The sequence below is a fragment of the Wyeomyia smithii genome, chromosome 2, assembly GCF_029784165.1.
Source record: "Wyeomyia smithii strain HCP4-BCI-WySm-NY-G18 chromosome 2, ASM2978416v1, whole genome shotgun sequence".
Classification (NCBI taxonomy): Eukaryota; Metazoa; Arthropoda; class Insecta; order Diptera; family Culicidae; genus Wyeomyia; species Wyeomyia smithii.
The window spans coordinates 126,203,672-126,225,513 of NC_073695.1; the positions used below are offsets into that span (position 1 = coordinate 126,203,672).

Sequence of the window (21,842 nt, forward strand, 5' to 3'; positions counted from 1 at the left end):
TGCACGGTAACTATGGAAAAATCCGTTCAAGCATGCTACACCACGCCGAAGGGAAGCCTCGGTTTCTGTTAGCACAATTTTTTTCCTCCTGGAAACGTCTACGATTTATTACGGCGCTTGCACGTTTCGCTTAAGGAGAAAAAACAACAAATGACAAGCGGACCACTAACTCGAGATGAATTTTTGAAAGCTGAGATCTTTCATTTCAAGCAGACACAAGATGTTTACGCGGATGAACTAGCGACACTCATGGCAGGCAACCGTCTTCATAAAAATAATGTGATGCGGATTCGCAGCCGTTTGGGAGAATGTGACTATATAGACGAGGACAACAGGTATCCTATCCTTCTGTCGTCGTGTGCGATTTTCATTTATGGTGCCATCTATGGGCGTAGCCAGAATTTCAAATAAGGGGGGGGGGGGGCAAGCTCTTCAAAATTTTAGAAGTAAAAACATGGTACACTAAGGTCGCTTTTTACGCGGTTGTTTATACGCGGCTTCTTTTACGTGGATTCCGGAGTTTAAGCGGGTTTCGAAATTTACGCGTTTTTTTACGCGGATTCTGGAATTTACGCGTTTTTTTACGCGGCACGTATCCCCCGCGTAAAAAGCGACTTAAGCGTGTTTTGAAAAATAGAAATAAATACTAGTACTAGTAAATAATAGTACTAGTCTTTAGTGATTGTTACATAAAGGTAACCAGTGAAAAGTTGTCCTTGACATCAGAGTGGAAAATTTGATTATTCTTTGTCCAAGCCGCAACCAGGAATTCAAGATATGATTCACAAGATGGCCCAAATTTTACAGCGGATAGCGGTCCAGCATCAGCAGCGTCAGTATCAAACCCCGGAGCAGATTTTGGAGTCCCTCTCTTCGAACATCATCGAGTTTGTCTTCGACGAAGAAAACAAAGTTACGTTCGGACGTTGTTGTTTAACCGCTACCAGGACCTTTTCAAAGGTTCCCAAGGATGTGAAGATTGAAGACACAGTCAAGATTCTCATTAAAATCTTCGGGTATCAAACGTCAAACGTTCCGGAAGCGGTTCATGTGTCTTTTCACGATTGTTGATGACCATCTGCCGATGAACACTCAGCAAGCAGAGAGCTCTCAACCGCTGTTCAAATATTGTTGACCTTATCCATGTTTTCACCCGACGTAATGTGCTGAACGAGCGTTCAATCGTGCATGTTTCCATGGTAGAGCAAGTGAAATTTTAACTGCTTTCTCAGTCGCAGGGAAGAAAGAACGGGCTTTAGCTAGCAGATCTATAAGATCCAACTCTTTTAAGTTCTTACGATCTGCTCTCATACTGCTACAATGTTAACACAAAACTTCCACCTCTCCAACAAAATTGTCAACTTCATAAAAAATTACGAAATTTTCGGTTTTGCGCTTGAACTCTTCCAACGACATACGTATTACGTTAGCGGGATGCAGCAAGGACAACGCGTAGGCAGGTCACTATCTTCATCGAACCGTGTTTCCAGTGAGGTTACAAGAGAATCAAGGTAAGGAATTGTCACAGCTCGGTTCCAATACTCCAAGTTAGTTGATGCAGGCGGATTTGCCCGGTACTTTTGCCGCTGCAATATCCTCGGTAGATCAACTGAAAAACCTGTGCAATTCCACGCAACATAGCGCAAGCATTTCAATCAATTATTTTTGATCTGGCTGTTATCTTACACAGATGTTTCTATGGGCTAAAGACGTCGTTTTGTGCTATTAAAATATTGAAAACAAAATTCTGCACCAATGTCAACATTAAGGGGGAGGGAGGTGGGCAACGCCCCCCCCTGCCCCCCTCTGGCTACGCCTATGGACTGCCATCACCAATGTCACGAGACCTGTGTGAACGAAATTTTTAACTGTTTCCATGTTCCGAGTTCACATTGTTAGTGTACGTGTTCATCGAGGAATGGTAGGATTGTAAATTACAACGTGCTGTTTCCCCGATAATGGCTTCTTTGCCTGAATCAAGACTAGCTGCTTTTGCTCGACCATTCTCATATGAGGGTGTCGATTTTTTTGACCCCTTTTCGTCGTTGTAAGTCGTCATCATGAGAAGCGATGGGGCATTATTGTGACATGTTCGGCTACACGGGCAATACACATCGAATTGACTGTTACACTGAATACAAGCTCATGTATCCTTGCACTACGGAATTGTTTTGCCCGAAAGTCCGTTAGAAATTTTTATTGATCGAGGGACGAATTTCGTGGGTGGAAATCGGTGATGAAAATCCCGCATAACCATCAACCATAAAACGTGCTTAACAACTAGTTCGAGATATAGTCACGACTAAATAGGAAATCGTTAAACCACATGGATTATCATCCGTTTATGGTTTTTGATTAAGCGGGATCTTGGCGAAAGTTAAGCCACAACGGGTACCTATGGAAGAAATGTTCCGTAGCTATCTTACAGAAGTGGAAACAGTCGACCTTTGAGGCACATACCCGTTCGTTCGCCAAGTTCGTTCGGCAATCATTCAGACTAGTGCCGGAGTATGCGAGCGACCTGCTACCAAGATTGCAGTACTGGACGTAGATGCAAATGGAATGCGCTTAATCGCCGCCAACTACGGCAAGCTAGCTGCTGTAGCAAATGGACTGACAGCTCCGTCACTTGGCCAGCGATAACGGAGGAGAGAAGAAACCGATAACCGTCAGAAGAAACTTCCGCAGCGTGTAAGATTTATTAAATTGCAAGGTAGTAAAAATTAATTACTATTAGTGCCCAAGTTAAAATCTAATTTCTATACAGTGCTTAAAACTTACCACATGTTAAAATGTTGAATTTATAGTTAAACCACAGACAAACAGACGATTTCATCGACGATTATTTTGAAGTTTTGCTTAGTAGGCAATAATGCCACTGGTGTCGCTATAAGCAAGCGTGCACATTCATTATCAAAGACAAAAACCGTCAGTAATGCCGCTGGGGACCCATTAGCAAAGACAAACACGGTTTGTTAGTAGTATGTTAGTATGTTAGTAGGCAACAAGCTCGCGTGGTGGCGCATGAGTGTAACATTTCGAAAAAGGACGAAGATTTGTCAGGATTTTTCTTCGAAGAGGCTCGTCTGTTTGTCTGTGGTTAAACTAAGTATGATCATATCTATAGGTTAGTCAAAGATTTCTATACGCAGGATTCAATTCATACATTTGTTTGTTCATATGTAAGCAGATATAAAATTCATTTTAAAATTAAACCTGATTGCTAATTACAGTCGTAAAAGATATTGTAATACTTAACCCTTTAACGGGCCGAAGCTAAAAAAATGTCAAATGTGTTTATTTCTGATCACTGATCATAGCTCGTAATTATGAAGCAGAAAAAAACGCAAGTTGTTGGTGGCAATATAGTTGCCACTGCCTTATAAAGGGTTAAAGTATCCTGATTGAATTTGCGTTAAGAAATTGGAAACGTACAAACGTGAGTACATGTGATGTAACAAAAAATTAGTAACACATTCGTTCTTTCAGGAAAATTGTAATCGCGGTACGACGACACAATTTAAAATTTCGGAAAAGTTGTTTCTTTGTTACATTGGTAACAGATGTGTTAACATCGTAATGATCTTTTATCATCAAATTTTAAACAAAAACTTGTTGATTAAAAATTCATGCATCAATTAGGCCCCCAGAATAAGATTATCTTCCCAGGGTTGAGAACGCAAATAAATAATATGCAATTATATCGACAAACATGGTACTGTTTATTCTGTTCGCGCCGCTTATCGATGCAATAGCACCACTGGTGTAGCATGATAGGGGCGGTGGGGGCACTTATAAGGAAAATTTTCATATGTGTCACTTTTAAAAGGGTGATATCGTGAGATTAACTATCAATTAGGTGGAGGTCACGGTGAAACCCACGGAAATTATAAAAACTTTCTTTTAAGACTAGGTATAATCTCAACCAATTTTTCATAAATGGGTAGATTTAGTGCAGTTGAAAACGAACGTGCTAACTCTCAAAATTTTAGATAACAAAATTATGTCACTGCAACCCGGTGGGGATGACACCTAGGGGGAAAGGGATGACACCCAGGGGGAAAGGGATGGTACTCCCATTTTCCGCCCCGGGTGTCACCCGGTCACGCTACGCCACTGAATAGCACAGAATGAAAAATGACAGAATGCGCATTAACGACCTTTGCGGTTGATTATTTTGAATCAGAAAATAAATCAGTCCATCATAACCTGAGATCGTATATATATAGTGGCTAGTGACTCAATCAAGAACTCGAAACCGCTGTAGTTATATATTTTAAATTCTTTCGTGTTTTTAGCTTTACGGTTTTCAGCGAGCCATTGACATCCTTATATCAAGTAACAGTGAATGACAATTGAATCATGTTCTGACTCCCGCTGTCAGCTGTCAGATAAAAGTTATATAAAAAGTAGCGGTGATATGCTATCTCGTTCAAAGATACGTTGATATATTAACCCTTCAATGATGATGATGATGGCATGATTTCATAGGGGAGTATTTCAGGCTTTCGCAGGAGAATATAATAAACATAGAAAAAAAAAAAAAGAAAGAAACAATTACTAATACCTGTGGATTCAACTCAGGGCTGACCAGAACCATTCCTTTTCGTATTTGGGATCGTTTGATCTTTTTGAGGGCGAAGCTTGCAGTTTGACCACTACGAACTTCACGAACAATCATTCGCTTTCGGTGAATACTTTTTATTGTGATTGGTTGGAAATCCCCCAGCGGATTAGGTCCTAACAGAAGAACGTCATTAAGATGCACGACACCCTGTAGAGTTATACCGGATACAACGGTACCAACTCCCTACAAAAATATGGTTGTTAAAAAGATAGCTTAGATATATTAAATAAAAATAACTATAGTACCGGCACTGCATACGTATCGTCAATTTGAAATTCGGTAAGCAGACTGTCGCTTCCAGTAGTTTGTACCGTTAATAGATTAAGGAACATATTCAACAGGTTCAAGTTTTCACCAGTGACATTGGATACTTGAAATATCGGACATAATCGTTCAGAAACAAAATTCGTAGCGCTGAGTACAACGTCGTCGGTAGTCTTTACCATGACTGGTACCTTACGGCATCCTTGTGATTTTAAAATTTTATATAGCATTTTCAAATTTTCTTGCAGCACATTTGGCGGGCACATGTCAATTTTTGTTACAACTACAAACACTGGCACTGAAAGTGCTAAAGCCAAACCTAAATGTTCTTTAGTCATACCGACTATGCCTGAATTAGCTCCGATCTGGAAAAAGAATAAACATAACTATTATTAAACAATCTTTAATAGAATAAAATTACTTTAATTTTTATTTACCATCAGCATACCAAAATCTGGTGCGTGTCCTGTCATCCCAAACACAGTAGTTTTGAGGTAGCGTTCGTGCCCAGCTAAATCAATAAACGTTATTACCTTTGCAGATTTTTCGCAAATTTTTACCCAATCCAAAGTACCATGGTCTGGTTTGTTAACCACATTACCAACACTGTCAAATCCAAGAATGTCGTTTCCAACAGAGCTTGTTCGACCGCTTTCAATTTCGTGTTTGTGTCGAAATAACCGTTGTCTGGCAAAACCGCGTCCATTATCCAGCTCACCATGTGTCAACACTCCTAGAAGAGTGGATTTGCCTGCATCGACATTTCCTACAACCGCCACACGAATTTCAGTAAAATCATTATCATCGACTTTGGAACGCACCAAGTACAATCCGGTTGTACCACGTTCACCTTTTCTTCTTTGTAATTCAACACATTTAGCATTTAATATTTCTGCAAATGCAGTCAATGAAGCTACAGACGATTCGAACTCCTCTGGTTCCAACCCACTCTCGCTACCATCTGAAATAACGAAAAGCTATTTATTCAAATGTATGCATAGTCATTTTCAACGGCTTCAGGAAGAATGACGGGCTCCCGATCGGTATCGGTTCATCAGTCTAATAAACGTGTATTCGGTATGACTTCGGAAGCAGGAATGATTTTTGTACTAATAGGGTATACGGAATTTTTGACAGTTCTCTATCATTATCCCAGGCCCCAGACAGGGTACTGAACACCCTCACAACAGGCTCATTGATTATCCAAACCTGTTCATGATAATTGTCTTGACCCTCTGTTTAAACATTTCTTCTAATGGTTCATAAGCTGAGCTCTGTGAAGGAACTACATATTGCGTTTAATTTACTTTTATACCTGGGATCTTGTTTGCGTTTTTTCAAGGGTCTTCCTAACAAGCCAGTATCAAAGATTTGTATGCGATTCCTTGTTCGACTGTTCTCGGGTTTTATCACCCAACCACCTCCCTCGAACCCTAATAACTCTTCTTCTACTGCAACAAGCTGTCCGTTCCTGTTATTCGAATCTGCCAAAACTTGTGAGTGATTGCTTAAAATATTTTAGTAGGATACTTCTTCAGTCGTCGCCAATCCCTGACCCACGTCACATTGCGGTGGCACCTTCGTGAAAGTGTCTTTTACTTTCGGTTCACGTCGAAGTTGCTCGCAGGTCTCTCTTACTACTGAGTTATCCTTCACCATTTGATCAGTGTAACGCTTGATCTACCAAAAACGTCAAGCTTTACTATGTAGTCTCATAGACCCACTGTGCAGTACCACTGCTTTCGTCCAGGCAGCTTTGTTCAGATTAGAGTAATCTCTAACAAACACTGATTCTCCTCTGTTGAACACTGCTTGTCTAACTCCCGTATATTGCTTTATCTGGTTTTTTGGACTTCGTTCAATATTCAATTTGATGCGGTCTGATGTTGTGCACGTTTTGTTCATGGGGTTTACCAGATCCATTCTGGATTTTATGTCTCTGTTGAACATTGCGATCGCAGGAGCCATTTCTGACGAGCAATGTTTTGATTTACGGTAGCCCATCAAAATGTTGGAGATAATTTCTGTTAGAGCTCGACCGTTTCTGCTTCGGAGGGATTTCTTTAATGATGTTTTGAAGGTTTTTACAAAATTATCCGCAGCACCGTTTGTTGCTGGATGACCCGGCGCTGTGAGTGTATGCTCGATTCCGTTGGCTGTCACAATCGCCGAAATTTTTCGGCTGTAAATTCAGTGCCATCCATTGTCACTGACTACTTCGTCGATCAAACCGAATGGACATGCATTCCAAAAGCTTCTCAATAGTAAAATCAGCTGTAATGGTCATAGTATGAAAATTTGTCAGGCCATTTTGTCAGAGCGTCAATTATAATCAAAAACCAAGTGCCCTCTACCGGCCCTGCGAAGTCTAGATGTACTCTGGACCATGGTTTATCAGGCAAACCGCGTAGATGGTTTATTAGGGAAGCTGCGTAGCCGCAAGGTTACAGCGTCTGCTTTGTCAAGCAAATTCATTCTCAGGCTCTCCACCACTTACCCTTCCTTTACGTTGAAATCTATAACACTTTTGCGTGACTTTCTCTTGACAATACATGAGTCCCTCTTATTAATAATACTGGCCAGAAGGCCGCACTACGAAACTTCTCCAGGGAATTATAATTGGTAGTACTTGGCAAGAGAAACGAGCTTCGGTATAGTAGAACAGTAAGCGGGTAAAAGGAAGAGTATCATATTACACACGAGCACTGATAAGCAATAATAATAAGCATGCCACTTCTCAATAGCGGTATTGCTAATAATAGAACCCCGGGAATATCTTACAATAGATCTACGATTCTGGTCGCAGTGAGGAAGTCCATACAGAAAAAAAAATGGTTTATCAAGGACTTTCCATTGAATGAGTTTTGCCCGAGACGTTATTTTATCCACAAAATTCAGATACGAAGCATCTTTTTTCCACAGTTCCCACGATTCTATGGGTGCTCTTGACGGATGATCTGAAATGTTATCTCCGGCCTTAACATATTCCAGATTGTTATTGAAACCGGAGGGAAAATTAGCCCATCGCTGGATGCGTCCAGCAGCCATAACCGGTATACCTTTCTGCGGGCTCAAAATGGATACCAATGGATTGTGATCGGTTTTGATAGTGAATTTGTTTCCTGTTAAATATTGGTAGTACTTATTTAAACCGTACATTATAGCCAGACCTTCTTTGTGTAATTTTGTGTAATACACTGTATGCTTTCTCTGAACCACTCAATACTCTAGAGGCAAATGCCACAGGGCGATCGACATTGTCAATTTTGTGTGCTAACACCGCTGATATTCCGTCTTTTGACGTGTCACAAATCAACACCATATCCTTGTCTGGGTCAAAATTTCGTTTTTGACCTTCTTGAATGCTTCTTGGCACTCTATACCCCACTCGAGTTTTTGATTTTTTCTTAGCAGGGGTGACATTAGGTTAGCTAAACCTTTCACCTACTGTAGTAGTGCACGAGTCCGGCAAAGGCACGCACTTCAGACACGTTAGCTGGTGGTTTCGCTTCTGATATAGTTTTTATTCGGCCTCTTGTTTTAGTAATACCATCACCTGAAATCTCGAAACCAAGGTATCTTACCCAATGCTTCATGAAACTACATTTTTTTCTACATAACGTCAGTCCGGCATCTTCTAATATTTTTTAAAACTTGCACCAACCTCTCCAAATGTTTACGTGCAACTAATACATCGTCTAGAAAGATTACCACACCCGAAACTGTAGACAACAACTTTTCTAGCTCTCTTTGCACTATTCCTGTAGCCGGCAGTCGGTTCATCAAGAACACTCCACTGGAAAGTGCGTACAACTTTTTAGATTTTTCACTCAACTCAAATTGATTATATGCTCTACTCAAATCTAGTTTAGAAAAACATTTAGAACCAACCAGTTTACTCATTACCTCTTCCACTCGGGGCAATGGATGACGCACGTCCTTTGAAACTTTATATTATATCACTTTATAGACACCGCGCAGTCGAATCCGTTTTCCATCATACTTTAGAACAGGGACGATCGGAGTAGCCCACTCTGAGTCGCATCTACTTATAACACCGTTAATCTCCATCAATTCGATTTCTTTGTTCACCATGGACTGCAGGCTCAATGGCACTAGCCTTGGTTTGCAAAAAACCTGTTTCGTGTTCTCTAGCAGCTCCGAATCTAACTGTGCACACTGCATTTTCCCAACTTATTCGAGAAAAGGTGCTCAAATTTCGTTAACACTTGTTCCAACTGATCATCTGGGTTAAAACGAATTTGTTTAATAGTCAATAATTGTAAATTAAACACTCGCTAAAAATTTCTCCCCAATAATGGGGGACCCCCAGAGTAAGCCACTACCGGTTAAATACATCCCAGCACACTTAATTTTTGCCCGTTATAGAATAGGCTCACTAATGTAATTCTGCTCAGCTTCGATGCAGTCGTCGCAACCAGATTCTTCTTGTGTATTTTCTTCTTGGTTGCCCACATAAGGCTTCCTCTTCATTCGGCAGACTGCTGCCAGATGGCCTCGTTTGCCGCAACTGTTGCTAAGTTATGTTCCAAATGCTCACCAAACTTACAGTTAAGCGTTTGATTCTTGCCACCCATGAGTGTTAACTTTTTCAGTTGCATATTTACCCCGTTTTGCCGCAAAAAATGTTCTCCTTTCTCGGTAAACCACTGTCGTAGGTGTTAAATGAGATGCCAACAGTTGACATAGCTGCTCGTAGGCTTACTTTGCGGGAACAATGCGTGTATACAAATCTCGCAATAGTTTGTACGTTCTCGCGCTGAGACAGTTGACTAGGATCGACACTTTTTTAGTTGCCTTCACATTAGCAGACTTGAACCATTCTTCTAATTGTTCCTTAAACTGTTTCCAATCTTCCTCCTCGCCTTCAAATTTCGGAAAATTTATCGCACTTGCTGCCATTTTAATTCAACATCCTCGTACCCAATGTAATAAACGTGTATTCGGTATGACTTTGGAAGCAAAAATGATTTATTGTACTAACAGGGCATACAGAGTTTTCGACAGTTCTCTATCATTATCCCAGGCCCCAGACAGGGTACTGAACAATCAGTCTAATGAACAATCTACGAAGGAAATCACTGCCGAAATAGTCCGACAGCCTATCGGTTTACTTCAACCCTGACTGTAAAGAGACGAACCAGTCCAAAAACTGTCTCTATGATGAAGGAAAAAAAACCGTTACCGTCCGATAACGAAAACTGAATACGAAAAGGACCAAGCACATCAAAAACTTACCTTCTCCAACACCGATTTCGTAAATCGTCTCACAACGATTATTTGCAATCCTTTGTTTTAGATCATTTATCAACGCTTCAGTCTGCTCCTCGGTCGGATTTACTAAAACATTTTTTCCGCGTAAGCTAGAAAAGTTCACCTTCGATTTATCGATAGATCGGTATTTTAATACATCATCCTGATTAATTTTCACTACTCCTGAAGATGTTGAAGTTTCAATGCTTGGTTTGACTGCAGTACTCGAGGATTTCGTTCCGCATCTTACGCTTTTATTGCGTACATCCCCCATGTGGTCTGCACGAACAGTACTTTCCGCCTAGCAAGTTCTGTACAAATATACAACATATAAGATTTGAGTTTAATATTACTTAATAAAAATTATATTCATATCTCTTTTTTTGTCGGTACTAAAACAATTTTTCAACATGGTTTAACAATTTCGCAAAATAACTCCGACATAGTACCGGGTAGGGTCCGGAGAATCCGGTCCGAAGCCATCAGTTTTTTTTCGACCGGACTGGACCGGAACTAATAATTGTTTTGGTTTGGGAAAAATTAAAAAAAGGTGGAAATTAACGTGATTTTGATAACTAGCAGCTTAGACTGCTAGAATAAACTAACTTCTGAACTTTGTTAAAAAATTAAACTTTTAGTTACAAATAAATTTTTAGACCAGCAACGCTTTAGTTGTGCTGTACCGATCTGGTCAAGTTGTTGTTCAACAAAAAAGAAAACATTTCAAAGGATTCAGAAAAAAAAATTAAAATGATTTTGAAGCGTCCTTCTTGGTTTGGTACACTCGATTTACATAGGCTTACAGGTGTTGAAACATTAGAAGCTATGTTAAATAAAATTATTACCAATTATAATCGTTGCAATCCTCAATTGCTACATTGTAACAGTTCATTGATTGATTGAGATCCCAGTTTTGAAGTTAAACTTTATATGCAAAGTTTATCATCCGCGTTTTCTAACATTTCGAGTATATCACCGTAAAACCTGATGTAAAATTTGTTGAGCTGCCTAATTAGAGGAGCTCCGTAACACCGCAAGGTTACAGAGTTCACTTTAATAAACAGATTTTTTCAATACCAGTAGAATCAGTACATTTGATTGTCAAAAGACTTCAACGTGGTTCCATCATCATGCTCCTTACCACATACCTTCCTTGCCTTCATATAGTCACTCTGCTTTTTTATTAGTCTGGCAGAGTGAAAAACCGTAAAATTAGAAACCGGATACCAATGAGAAATGTTTTAGCAAATAACTGGTGCATCTGTAAGCTGTATATTTCACCCGACAGGAGCAACAACATCTGCACAATGATTGACCACATAGCAGAAATCATCTCTGTATAGATTCGTTCGTTTCTCTAGGTTTTATTATTTATTAGGGCTATCTCTTAGTTAAGTTTATTGCTACAGAGCAAGATCGCGCCAAATGACCTATGGTCGAATATCGACCATTTTTTATTTGAATAAAACTTTGCACACGTATTTGGTTTAGCAAACTGAGCATTTTTCACAGATGGAGAGATTTTTCACACCCATGAGTTACATTCTAAAAGGGCGTATGCCGTTTGGCATAGGTTTTATTCGAAGCATTGTAGCCCAGAACCCGTTGGTTGTATAGATAAACTGTCTGATAATGAGTTGGAGGGAATTAAAAATGCACCATAAAAAAAAATATACACTGTACAAGAAAAAATTTTTTTGACCAAAAAAAATTAAAAATAAACATTGAATTTCAATTAAGAAAATAAATGGTTTTTTTTTAAAGAAACTTGATGTTAATACGCAACTTTCAAAAAAAAAGGCCAGGATGGAGAAATGAAAAATATTTTTTTTATGGTAGATTAATTTTTTTATAAAAATTCTATTTTAAACATTTTTCAAAATATTTTTATTCTGATGATTTTAAAAGATGCAGAGAGTCATTTTGAATCAAAAAGCTCTTGGTGGTAAACATTCTAAAGGCATCGATTTTCGAGTTATTTTGAATTTAAGCTCGAAAAAATATTAATATTTCGGAAAATACACGTTTTTCTTAATTTGTCCATGGTTCTCCAGCAAAAACCATACGTTCATTGGAATGCTTGATCAAAAATATACAATTCAGTCTTTGACAACAAAACGATTGGATAAATAACTCAAGCGCTAAACCTTAGGCTACCTACACGTTCCCCCTTGCCGAATGATTTATAAAAAAATATGTTTGTCGTGCAACACTATCTACTTGTTTACTAGAAATAACTGTTTGTAAAGTACGCAACCAATAACTACTGGGTTACCTATGATATCTGTTTTCGTATATAAATACGATTGCACTACTCCAGATGTGTTAGTAACAGTTTGCATTTTGTGAAGATGAATAAAGTGAAAATGGAATACACCAAGCCCAAATGCTGTAAACCCTTTCCTGATCATCGATGCTCATCAAGCTTACGCAAATTAAACGAAAACGTTATTGCAAAATTAAAAATATTGAACAGTCAAGCTAGTTTTAATACGTCTTTATCAATTTATGATTCGTGTAGTTATTGGAATAATAGTCAAGCCACCATTCATCCCTTCGTTGTTTACTATTCAGAATCTGGAACACTTAAGAATATCAGCTTCATCATAATATCGGAAGTACTCCACCATGATACTGTTGCGGTTCAGGTGTTCATTGCCAAATTTATGAGTTTTTTGAAAACAACAAAACAGTTGAAAAACGCGATATTTATGTCTGATGGAGCTGCCTCACAATATAAAAATAGAAAAAACTTTGCAAGTCTTTGCAAGTTTAAAACAAAATATAACGTTTAGCTAAAGAACATGAACATCCCATTACAAGCGCAAAAGAATTGTATGATTGCTCTAATCAGAAAAATTATAAAAATTCATCAAAAATGTCATTTAGTTGGGTATCATATAAAGAATATGAACAAGGAGTAACAGAATGGAGCAATATTTTCAAAAAATCTATAATAATAGCTGCCACACAAAAGTATTACTCTTTTGTTCCGATTTCAGAAAATAAGATACAAAAGAAGCTGTTTTCAAAAGATGACGAATCATTTATTTATGATGTATATAAAATATAAGGTTAAACTAGTTCTGTAAAGTATCTATGTCATGAAAAACCTAAATTAATCCACCTAGCGGTCAGACCCAGCCTTTCTCATTCAAACTTTTATTTGTTTCAATAAGTTTAGATGAACGCTTCAATCCAATAAATGTATATTCACTCTTAAGGTTCCAAAATATTGATGTTGTAATCTATACATATAAAAATGCAGTCCGGTCTGTCTGTCTGATCCATATAGGCTCGAAAACTACCAAACCGATCGACATGAAAATTTGTATGTAGGGGTTTTTGGTGCCGATAAAGGTTCCTATGATAGTTTGAAACCCCTCCTTCTTCTGGAAGGGAGGGGTCCCATACAAATGAAACATAAATTTCTGCACAACTCAAGAACAAACCAAGCAATTGAAACCGAATTTCGCATGTGGATGTTTTAAGGGGTTTCAAATATGTCCATAATGGTTCGACACCCCTCCCTTTTCTAGAAGGGAGGGGTTCCATACAAATGAAACACAAATTTCTGCTAACCAACTAAATGGAACCAAATTTGGCAGGTGAATGTTTTTAGAGGTAACAAATTTATTCCATAATCGACCTCAGGCAACATTTTCGATTGTAAGATGGCAACTTCCGGTTTCTGGAAAACAACCAAAATGGCTGATTTCCACCCAATATAATAATATCCGGATCTAGATTGATACTCAGGAGTTAAAATCGATCGGAATTATCTTCAAATGTCATTATTCCAAAATGGCGACTTCCGGTTTCGGAAAAAACAGTGGCAAACGAACAAATAACACCCAATATGGGTATTTCCGGAACCGTAATGATGCACTGGAGCCACACATCGACTTCAGACAACATTTTGAATTGTAAGATGGCAACTTCCGGTTTCTGGAAAACGGTCTGAAATGGACGATTCCCATTAAATATGAGTGTCTCCGGAACCAGAAAGATGGACAGAAGATAAAATTGGCTGATTTCCGTCTAACATGAGTATCTCCGGATAGAATGATACACAGCAGCTGAAAGCGACCACAGACCCCATTTTGGATTCTAGGTTGGCGAATTCCGGTTTCTGGGAAACAGCCGAAAATGATCGAATAACATCCAAAATGGGTTTTTTTCAACCAGAATGACGATCAGATGCCAGAAATCATCTTAAATACCATTTTGAAATCCAAAATGGCGGCTACCGGTTTGGGAAAAACAGCCTAAAATAAACAATATAAGTATCTCTGGAACCAGAATGATGCATGTAGCTAACAATTTACCTCAGGCACCATTTTAAATTGCTAAATTGCAACTTCTAGGAAACAGTAGAAAATGACCGAATAATGCTCAATATGGATATTTCCGTAATCGAGATGATGCATAGAAACCAAACTTTGCCCTTGGACACCATTTTGAATTTAAAGACGACCATTTTTATTTTCTGTAAAACAACCAAAATAACTAAATACATCCCAATATGGGTATTTCCGGTGTCAGATTGATGCTAGAAAATCTGCTGAAAATGACCGAATACCACCCAATATGAATATATTCAGAACTAGTTGGCTTCAAATGCATGTTGGACTATTAAAAGTTGGTATTTAATCTAACATGATGAATTATTTTTTTGAAATATCGAGTTGAAGTTCAAGATGTAACTATGATACTATCGACAATTCGATGCAGATGGCCAGCGTTGGTTTAAAACTTAATTGATTATCTAAATTGCGATAAATCCTTCGTTCAGTAGATCATGAAAACCCGTGGATGATCGGAAACGAATCTGCACAGCTGTTTTCTCCAATATCTAAAGACTTTTTCTCCATTCTTTGATTATTTTCGAAAAACTGTTTCCTAACGATTTATTTTTTTTTAATTTCATAACTTGAATAGTAGTTGATTTTCTAAATTGTTTGATGTTACATATGTTATATTCAAACTAAGCTTACAAAATAATTAGAAATTAATGTGATTGAAAAAAAATCAATTTACAAAAACCATTGCTCATGAAAAAATACTGGATTGCTCAAAAATATATTCACACATGCAAAAGTTTGACTCTGCAATTTGTTATTAACAATAGCAAAGCTTGGAATAACGAAGTACTGTCATTGATGGGTAGTTCAAATCCCTCTCTAATACCCCGATATAACTTCACACATGATAAATGACGCGCATGAAATATCTGTCATCTGCGTTCCATCACAGAAACCTTTTCTAGTGTTGCGTAACAACATAACAATCCTCATCCCATCACCACCACCTTTGTCTACTTGATAAAAAATAAAAAAAAAGTTGGCTTACATTAGCGTATTTGCAGGATAGTAGATAAACCTATGTTAAATTTTTGAAACTTTGAAAATTTCATGTCGTTTACAAAAATATCTTACATCAAAATAGTACATAATGTTTAAAAATAATAACCAATAGCTTAACCTGATCCCGGCGGAGAGAAATCAGTTTTTACCTCAAAAATGTACTTCAAACTCTTATTACTCATCAACTATATACACAATTAACACAGACTCTATTGCATATTGAAGATCAATCTGTTCTCTAACCTTACTGAATAATTTCATCGTAAAAATTTTCTAGTATAATTATTGAACTTGAATCAAAGTTTAAATGTCACCCGTCGTCGGGAATGGCTATATCTTATGCTCTAAATTTTTTTGTAACAGCTAAAATTTTCACGTATCAGCAAATAAATTATCCCTTTCTCCGTACATCTTGAACGTCGTAGTATACTTAAAAAATTAATTTGGGGTACAATATGTACAGTATGCCTTGTGTAGGTTAAATGTCTTTCCTATTTTTAAAAATATTAAAAAAAATCATATTGCTCTATCTTTATTTATTCTTGAGAACAGTTTTGTAAATTTTGTAATAGCTTTGAGAAAGAAAGTTGGATGGATTTCAAGTGCGGCTTGTCACGCGCCATAAACTTTACTTGAAACTCGATTTGCTGTTTTGCATAGAATAGCTTTGCCGAGTTACACCCGGTTTTCTTCAATTTTTATAAATACACTTACACTACACACTTTAAAAAATCCAAACTGTTTATTTTCTTGAGCAAAAGGTTTATAATCCCCATCATGTTCTTGACTTTTTCATAGTCTATCCTCAATGAATTACAACAGGTACCGCCTTATCCCATAACTTGACAACCTAATTTTGATGGCAATGCCATGACATTACAAAACTTATTGGACATGTAACTATAAAGTAACGTTCATAATCAACTGACAGTGGTTTGAGTATTTTTAGATTTCATTTACATGCTTGATATCTTTGATACTATGTCTTTTTAACATTTTAAAACTGCCTTACGCCCTTTATTACGTTTTTGGCGGTTTTTGTCGATACACCTGCATCAGAACCTATAGCCATGTGCTTATTTAACACGTGTGCCGAATATTAGTTAAGACACAGTTAGCTTTGATTTTCTTGTGACTTTCTGCATACCAGGCGAGAGGAGGTGAGTGGAGGACTAAAAGCAAAGGTAACTTGTAGTCAGAACAGGAGTGTTTGCGTTGTTACACTAAAAAACCTAAATTAATCCACCTAGCGGTCAGACCCAGCCTTTCTCATTCAATTTTTTTATTTGTAAAAATAGATTTACATGAACGCTTCAATCCAATAAATGTATATTCACTCTTTAGGTTTGATGTTGTAATCTTTACATATAAAAATGCAGTCAAGTCTGTCTGTCTGTCTGATCCATATAGGCGCGAAAACTACCAAACCGATCGACGTGAAAATTTGTATGTAGGGGTTTTTGGTGCCGATAAAGGTTCCTATGATAGTTTGAGACCCTTCCCTCTTCTGGAAGGGACAAATGAAACATAAATTTCTGCACAACTCAAGAACAAACCAAGCAAATGAAACCGAATTTGGCATGTGGATGTTTTAAGGGTTAACTAATATGTCGATAATAGTTGGATGAAACACAAATTTGTGCACATCACGAGAACTAATCAACCAAATGGAACAAAATTTGGCAGGTAAATGTTTTTAGTGGTAACAAATATGTACATAATGGTTTGAAACCCGACTCCCCCTTCTTTAAGAGAGGGATCCCATGAAAATGAAATACAAATTTCGCACAGCTCAAGAACCAATCAAGAAAATACAACCAAGTTTGGTATGTGAATGTTTCTAGAGGTAACAAATATGTCCATAATGGTTTGACGCCCCTCCCTCTTCTGGAAGTACATGTTTCTTCACAAATTTCTGCACATCTCGCGAACTAATCAACTAAATGGAACCATATTGGCAGGTGAATGTTTTTAGTGGTAACAAATATGTTCCATAATCGACCTCAGACAACATTTTGGATTGTAAGATGGCAACTTCCGGTTTCTGGAAAACAGCCGAAAATGGCCGATTTCCACCCAATATAATAATAGCCGGATCTAGAATAATACACAGGAGCTAAAATCGACCACAGATAGCATTTGAAATTCTAAGATGGCGACTTTCGGTTTCTGAAAACAGCAGAAAATGACCAAATACCACCCAATATGAGTTTTTCCAAATATCTTAAATACCAATATAGTTCACTTACGTGAAATTATGAAGACAAATTGAAAATGACAGAAGCGTTAGTCACCTTTTCGACCGCTAGGTGCGCCACTTCTGATTTTGTTCTACACGACATGCGAATAAGAGTAACTTTTGACAATAATATTACCCTAATGGGTACACTGAAAAAAATGTACATTTTATTGTGAAGTGGACTCGGCCGAATATTTTATAATAATTCGCCTAAGTATGAGGCAATCCATGGGTGGTGTTCCACGGTTTGTACGTTTTTCGACCTCCGACAATATTTTGAGTTGTAAAATGGCGACTTCCGGTGACTGGAAAACCGCCGAAAATGACCAAATACCACCAAATATGGGTGTTTTTTTAACCAGAATGACGCTTAGAAGCCAGAAATCGTCTCCAAATGCCAGTTTGAAATCCAAGATGGCGACTTCCGGTTTCTGAAAAACAGCGGCAAATGACCAAATATGGGTATTTCCGCGATTGTTATGATGCACTGAAGCCACAAATCGACCTCAGACAACATTTCAATTGTAAGATGGCGACTTCCAGTGATTGGAAAAGAGACGAAAATGACCAAATACCACCTAATATGGATGTTTCTTTAACTAGAATGACGCTCAGAGGCCAGAAATTGTCTCTGAATACCATTTTGAAATCCAAGATGCCGACTTCCGGTTTCTGAGAAACAGCGAGATATGACCAAATACCACCCAATATGGGTACTTTTGGTGACTGGAAAACTGCCGAAAATGACCCAAAAACAACCAAATATGGGTGTTTCCTTAACCAGAATGATGCATGGAGCTAAAAATTGACCTCAGACACCATTTTGAATTGTAAGATGGCAACTTCTGGGAAACAGCCGAATACTACTGCATATGAATATTTCCGTAATCGAAATAATGTATAGAAGCCAAGCATTGACCCTGGACACCATCTTGAATTCTAAGATGATCACTTTCAGTTTCTGGAAAATCACGAAAAAACTGAATATGAGTTTTTTCGGAATAGAGGTGATGTACTAAAGGCAAAAGTCGAGGATGTTGTCATTCCGAAAAACCAATGATTTCAAACGATATAAACAAAACGCAAAAAAATCAATGAATTTGGAATGTTGAAAATTATTGAATTAAACATAAAAATAGGCGGGACGAAGTTTGCCGGGTCAGATAGTAAATACATAAATATGCTGGTTAAAGCAAAGCTGCAAGTGATGAATACGAAGATTAGAACTCGAGAGCAAAAAATTCGGAGGGATAAAAAAAAAACAAAAAAATACTTTCCAAACGAAGAAAACTAAACATTAAATAATAGTTTTTTCATAACAGTTGTTATCACTAATTCTGTTTGTTTTTTTTGAATATCTTTTATATATAATATAATAAAGCTTTTAAACCAATTGCAACATTATTTGCATCCATACTGTTAAATTAATAGAACTTTCAAGTGTTATCTAAGCTAAAAGTTGCACAACAACCATATACGACTATTGACAACCATTGTGCGGTTTCTCCTTCTATCTTTTCCACGAGGCAATTGAAATATTCATTTAATTGTACACTTCGTGGCCTGATTATTGAGCTTGAGCTTGACGGCCGCACATTTCGTAGTTGCTTCCCGTGATGGATCTGAGCTAGTGAAGTTACACAGGGAACCACGTATATAGCAACTTGGGATTAGTTTACCATTTACACGTCGTGGCCTGATTAGTTTTTTAGTTTCAAAGTTGTTTATTTTCTAGCTCATTTGCGTTAGCTTGACGGAGCAGTGTTTTAAAATACATTTTATTTTTTACAGGGTAAAAACAAACTTGTTAGAGGGAGTCATCGCTACAGATTTCTGGTTGGGGGTTGTTGGGTTGGGAGCTTGAGTTTGTTTGTATTATTAAGTAATTATTAACTATAACTATTCTAAGATAAATATAAACTAATTTCTAATTACTAGTGAATAAATTTTCGCACATGTATTACACTGCATTTCACATTGCACCGAATTATCGTGATCTCGAAACAGGTACAGCACTGTATCCAATCAGGTTTCGAGTTTTTGTGTCTCCAGCACAAGGTACACCAGTCATTCAGTGAAAGAAGGATGAGTAATCTGATAAGATACAAAAAAACGTTTATTTTAGAGTTTAATATCCGCATTTTTCAAAAAACAGTATAGCTCTGACATATACTGGAGATCACCACTTCCCAAAATGTCTCTAACGGGTACATTTGCTTGTCTTCCTCGGGCCCGAAGGGAATCTATTAGCTTGGACCTAACATCAGAGTATTCGGCACACGACCAAACAACGTGCTCGATGTCGTGGTAGCCATCGCCACAAACGCAGTGATTACTGTCCACAAGTCCTATACGAAAGAGATGCGTGTTTAACGTGTAGTGATTGGACATAAGTCTTGACATCACTCGAATGAAGTCCCGACTTACATCCAACCCCTTGAACCATGCTTTCGTCGATACCTTAGGAGAAATGGAATGTAGCCACCGTCCCAGTTCAACTGTATCCCATGATAATTGCTAACTATTGAGTGTTCTCTGACGCAAAATACTATAAAATTCATCATAAGCAACTGGTCTACTATAAATATCGCCATCAATAGCACCCACCTTAGCTAAAGAGTCAGCCTTTTCATTGCCCGGAATGAAACAATGAGAAGGTACCCACGCTAAGGTAACCCGGTAATTTTTATCTGTTAAAGCACTTAAAAACCGACGTATTTTCCCCAGGAAATACGGGGTGTGCTTCACAGTCTTCATCGATCGCAGAGCCTCAATGGCACTGAGACTGTCTGTGAAGATGAAGTAGTGGTCTATGGGTAGGGTTTCGATGATCCCAAGGGAGTACTTAATAGCAGCAAGTTCTGCGGTGTACACGGAAGCAGGAGCATCGAGTTTGTAGGAGGCGGTAAAATTTTCGTGGAAAACACCGAAGCCAGTGGACTCATTTAGATTAGATCCGTCAGTGAAAAACCTTTTATCACAACTAACATGTTTGAACTTATCGGAAAAAATCTTAGGGATCTCTTGCGGTCGTAATTGATCCGGGATACCAGAAATGTCTTGTTTCATGGTGGTGTCGAAGAATATAGCATTATTAGAAGTATTTAAAAGTGCGACATTGGAGGAATCGTATGAAGAAGGATTAATATTTTGAGCCATATAGTCAAAATATAAAGTCATAAATCTGGATTGAGATTGAAGGTCGACCAACCTCTCGAAATTTTCAATTACTAATGGGTTCATGATCGTACATCGAATAAGTAACCGGTAAGAGAGATTCCAAAAACGATGTTTCAACGGAAGTATACCCGCTAGCACTTCAAGACTCATCGTATGGGTCGACTGCATGCAACCTAAGGCAATACGCAAACAACGATATTGTATTCTTTCTAGTTTTATAATGTGTGTTTTCGCAGCAGAGCGAAAGCAGAAACAACCGTATTCAAGAACTGACAGTATCGTTGTTTGGTATAACCTTAGAAGGTCTCTTGGGTGAGCACCCCACCAAGTTCCAGTAATTGTACGAAGAAAATTAATCCTCTGTTGGCATTTTTGTGTCAGATACCTAATATGACAAGCCCAGGTGCATTTAGAGTCGAACCAGACCCCGAGATATTTAGCGACTAAAACCTGAGTGATCGTTTTACCCGTTAGTAGGAGCTGCAGCTGAGCTGGGTTATGCTTCCTAGAAAAAACGACCAGCTCAGTTTTCTCCGGAGAGAATTCGATACCCAGCTTGAGAGCCCATTCAGACAAATTGTCTAAGGTATCTTGCAATGGTCCTTGCAGATCGCTAGCCTCGCTACCAGTAATGGATACAACGCTATCGTCTGCAAGTTGCCGTAGCGTGCATGAATTGGCAAGACATTCATCGATGTCATTAACGTAAACATTATATAAGAGAGGGCTTAAACATGAGCCCTGGGGAAGACCCATGTAACTAATTCGGGAAGTTGTCGAATCACCATGTGAGAAATACATATGCTTTTCTGACAACAAATTGAGCAAAAAATTATTCAAATTTGGTGAAAGTCCCTGCGAATGAAGTTTCTCGGTTAAAACTTCTACAGAG

General features: G+C 38.1%; 1 protein-coding gene across 2 annotated transcripts in view; it reads right to left on the reverse strand.

Moving 5' to 3' along the window:
- Window positions 1-21,842, reverse strand: part of LOC129719466 (GTP-binding protein 1) — an 81,955-nt gene that overhangs the window by 19,906 nt on the left and 40,207 nt on the right. For both annotated transcript variants that reach the window (XM_055670806.1, XM_055670805.1), the window contains exons 2-5: window positions 10,151-10,476; window positions 5,329-5,852; window positions 4,873-5,256; window positions 4,568-4,810 (exon numbers count right to left, since the gene is read on the reverse strand). In XM_055670806.1, the coding sequence (XP_055526781.1) occupies window positions 4,568-4,810; window positions 4,873-5,256; window positions 5,329-5,852; window positions 10,151-10,439 (1,440 nt within the window). In that variant the 5' untranslated portion in view covers window positions 10,440-10,476. The remainder of the gene's footprint in view (window positions 1-4,567; window positions 4,811-4,872; window positions 5,257-5,328; window positions 5,853-10,150; window positions 10,477-21,842) is intronic.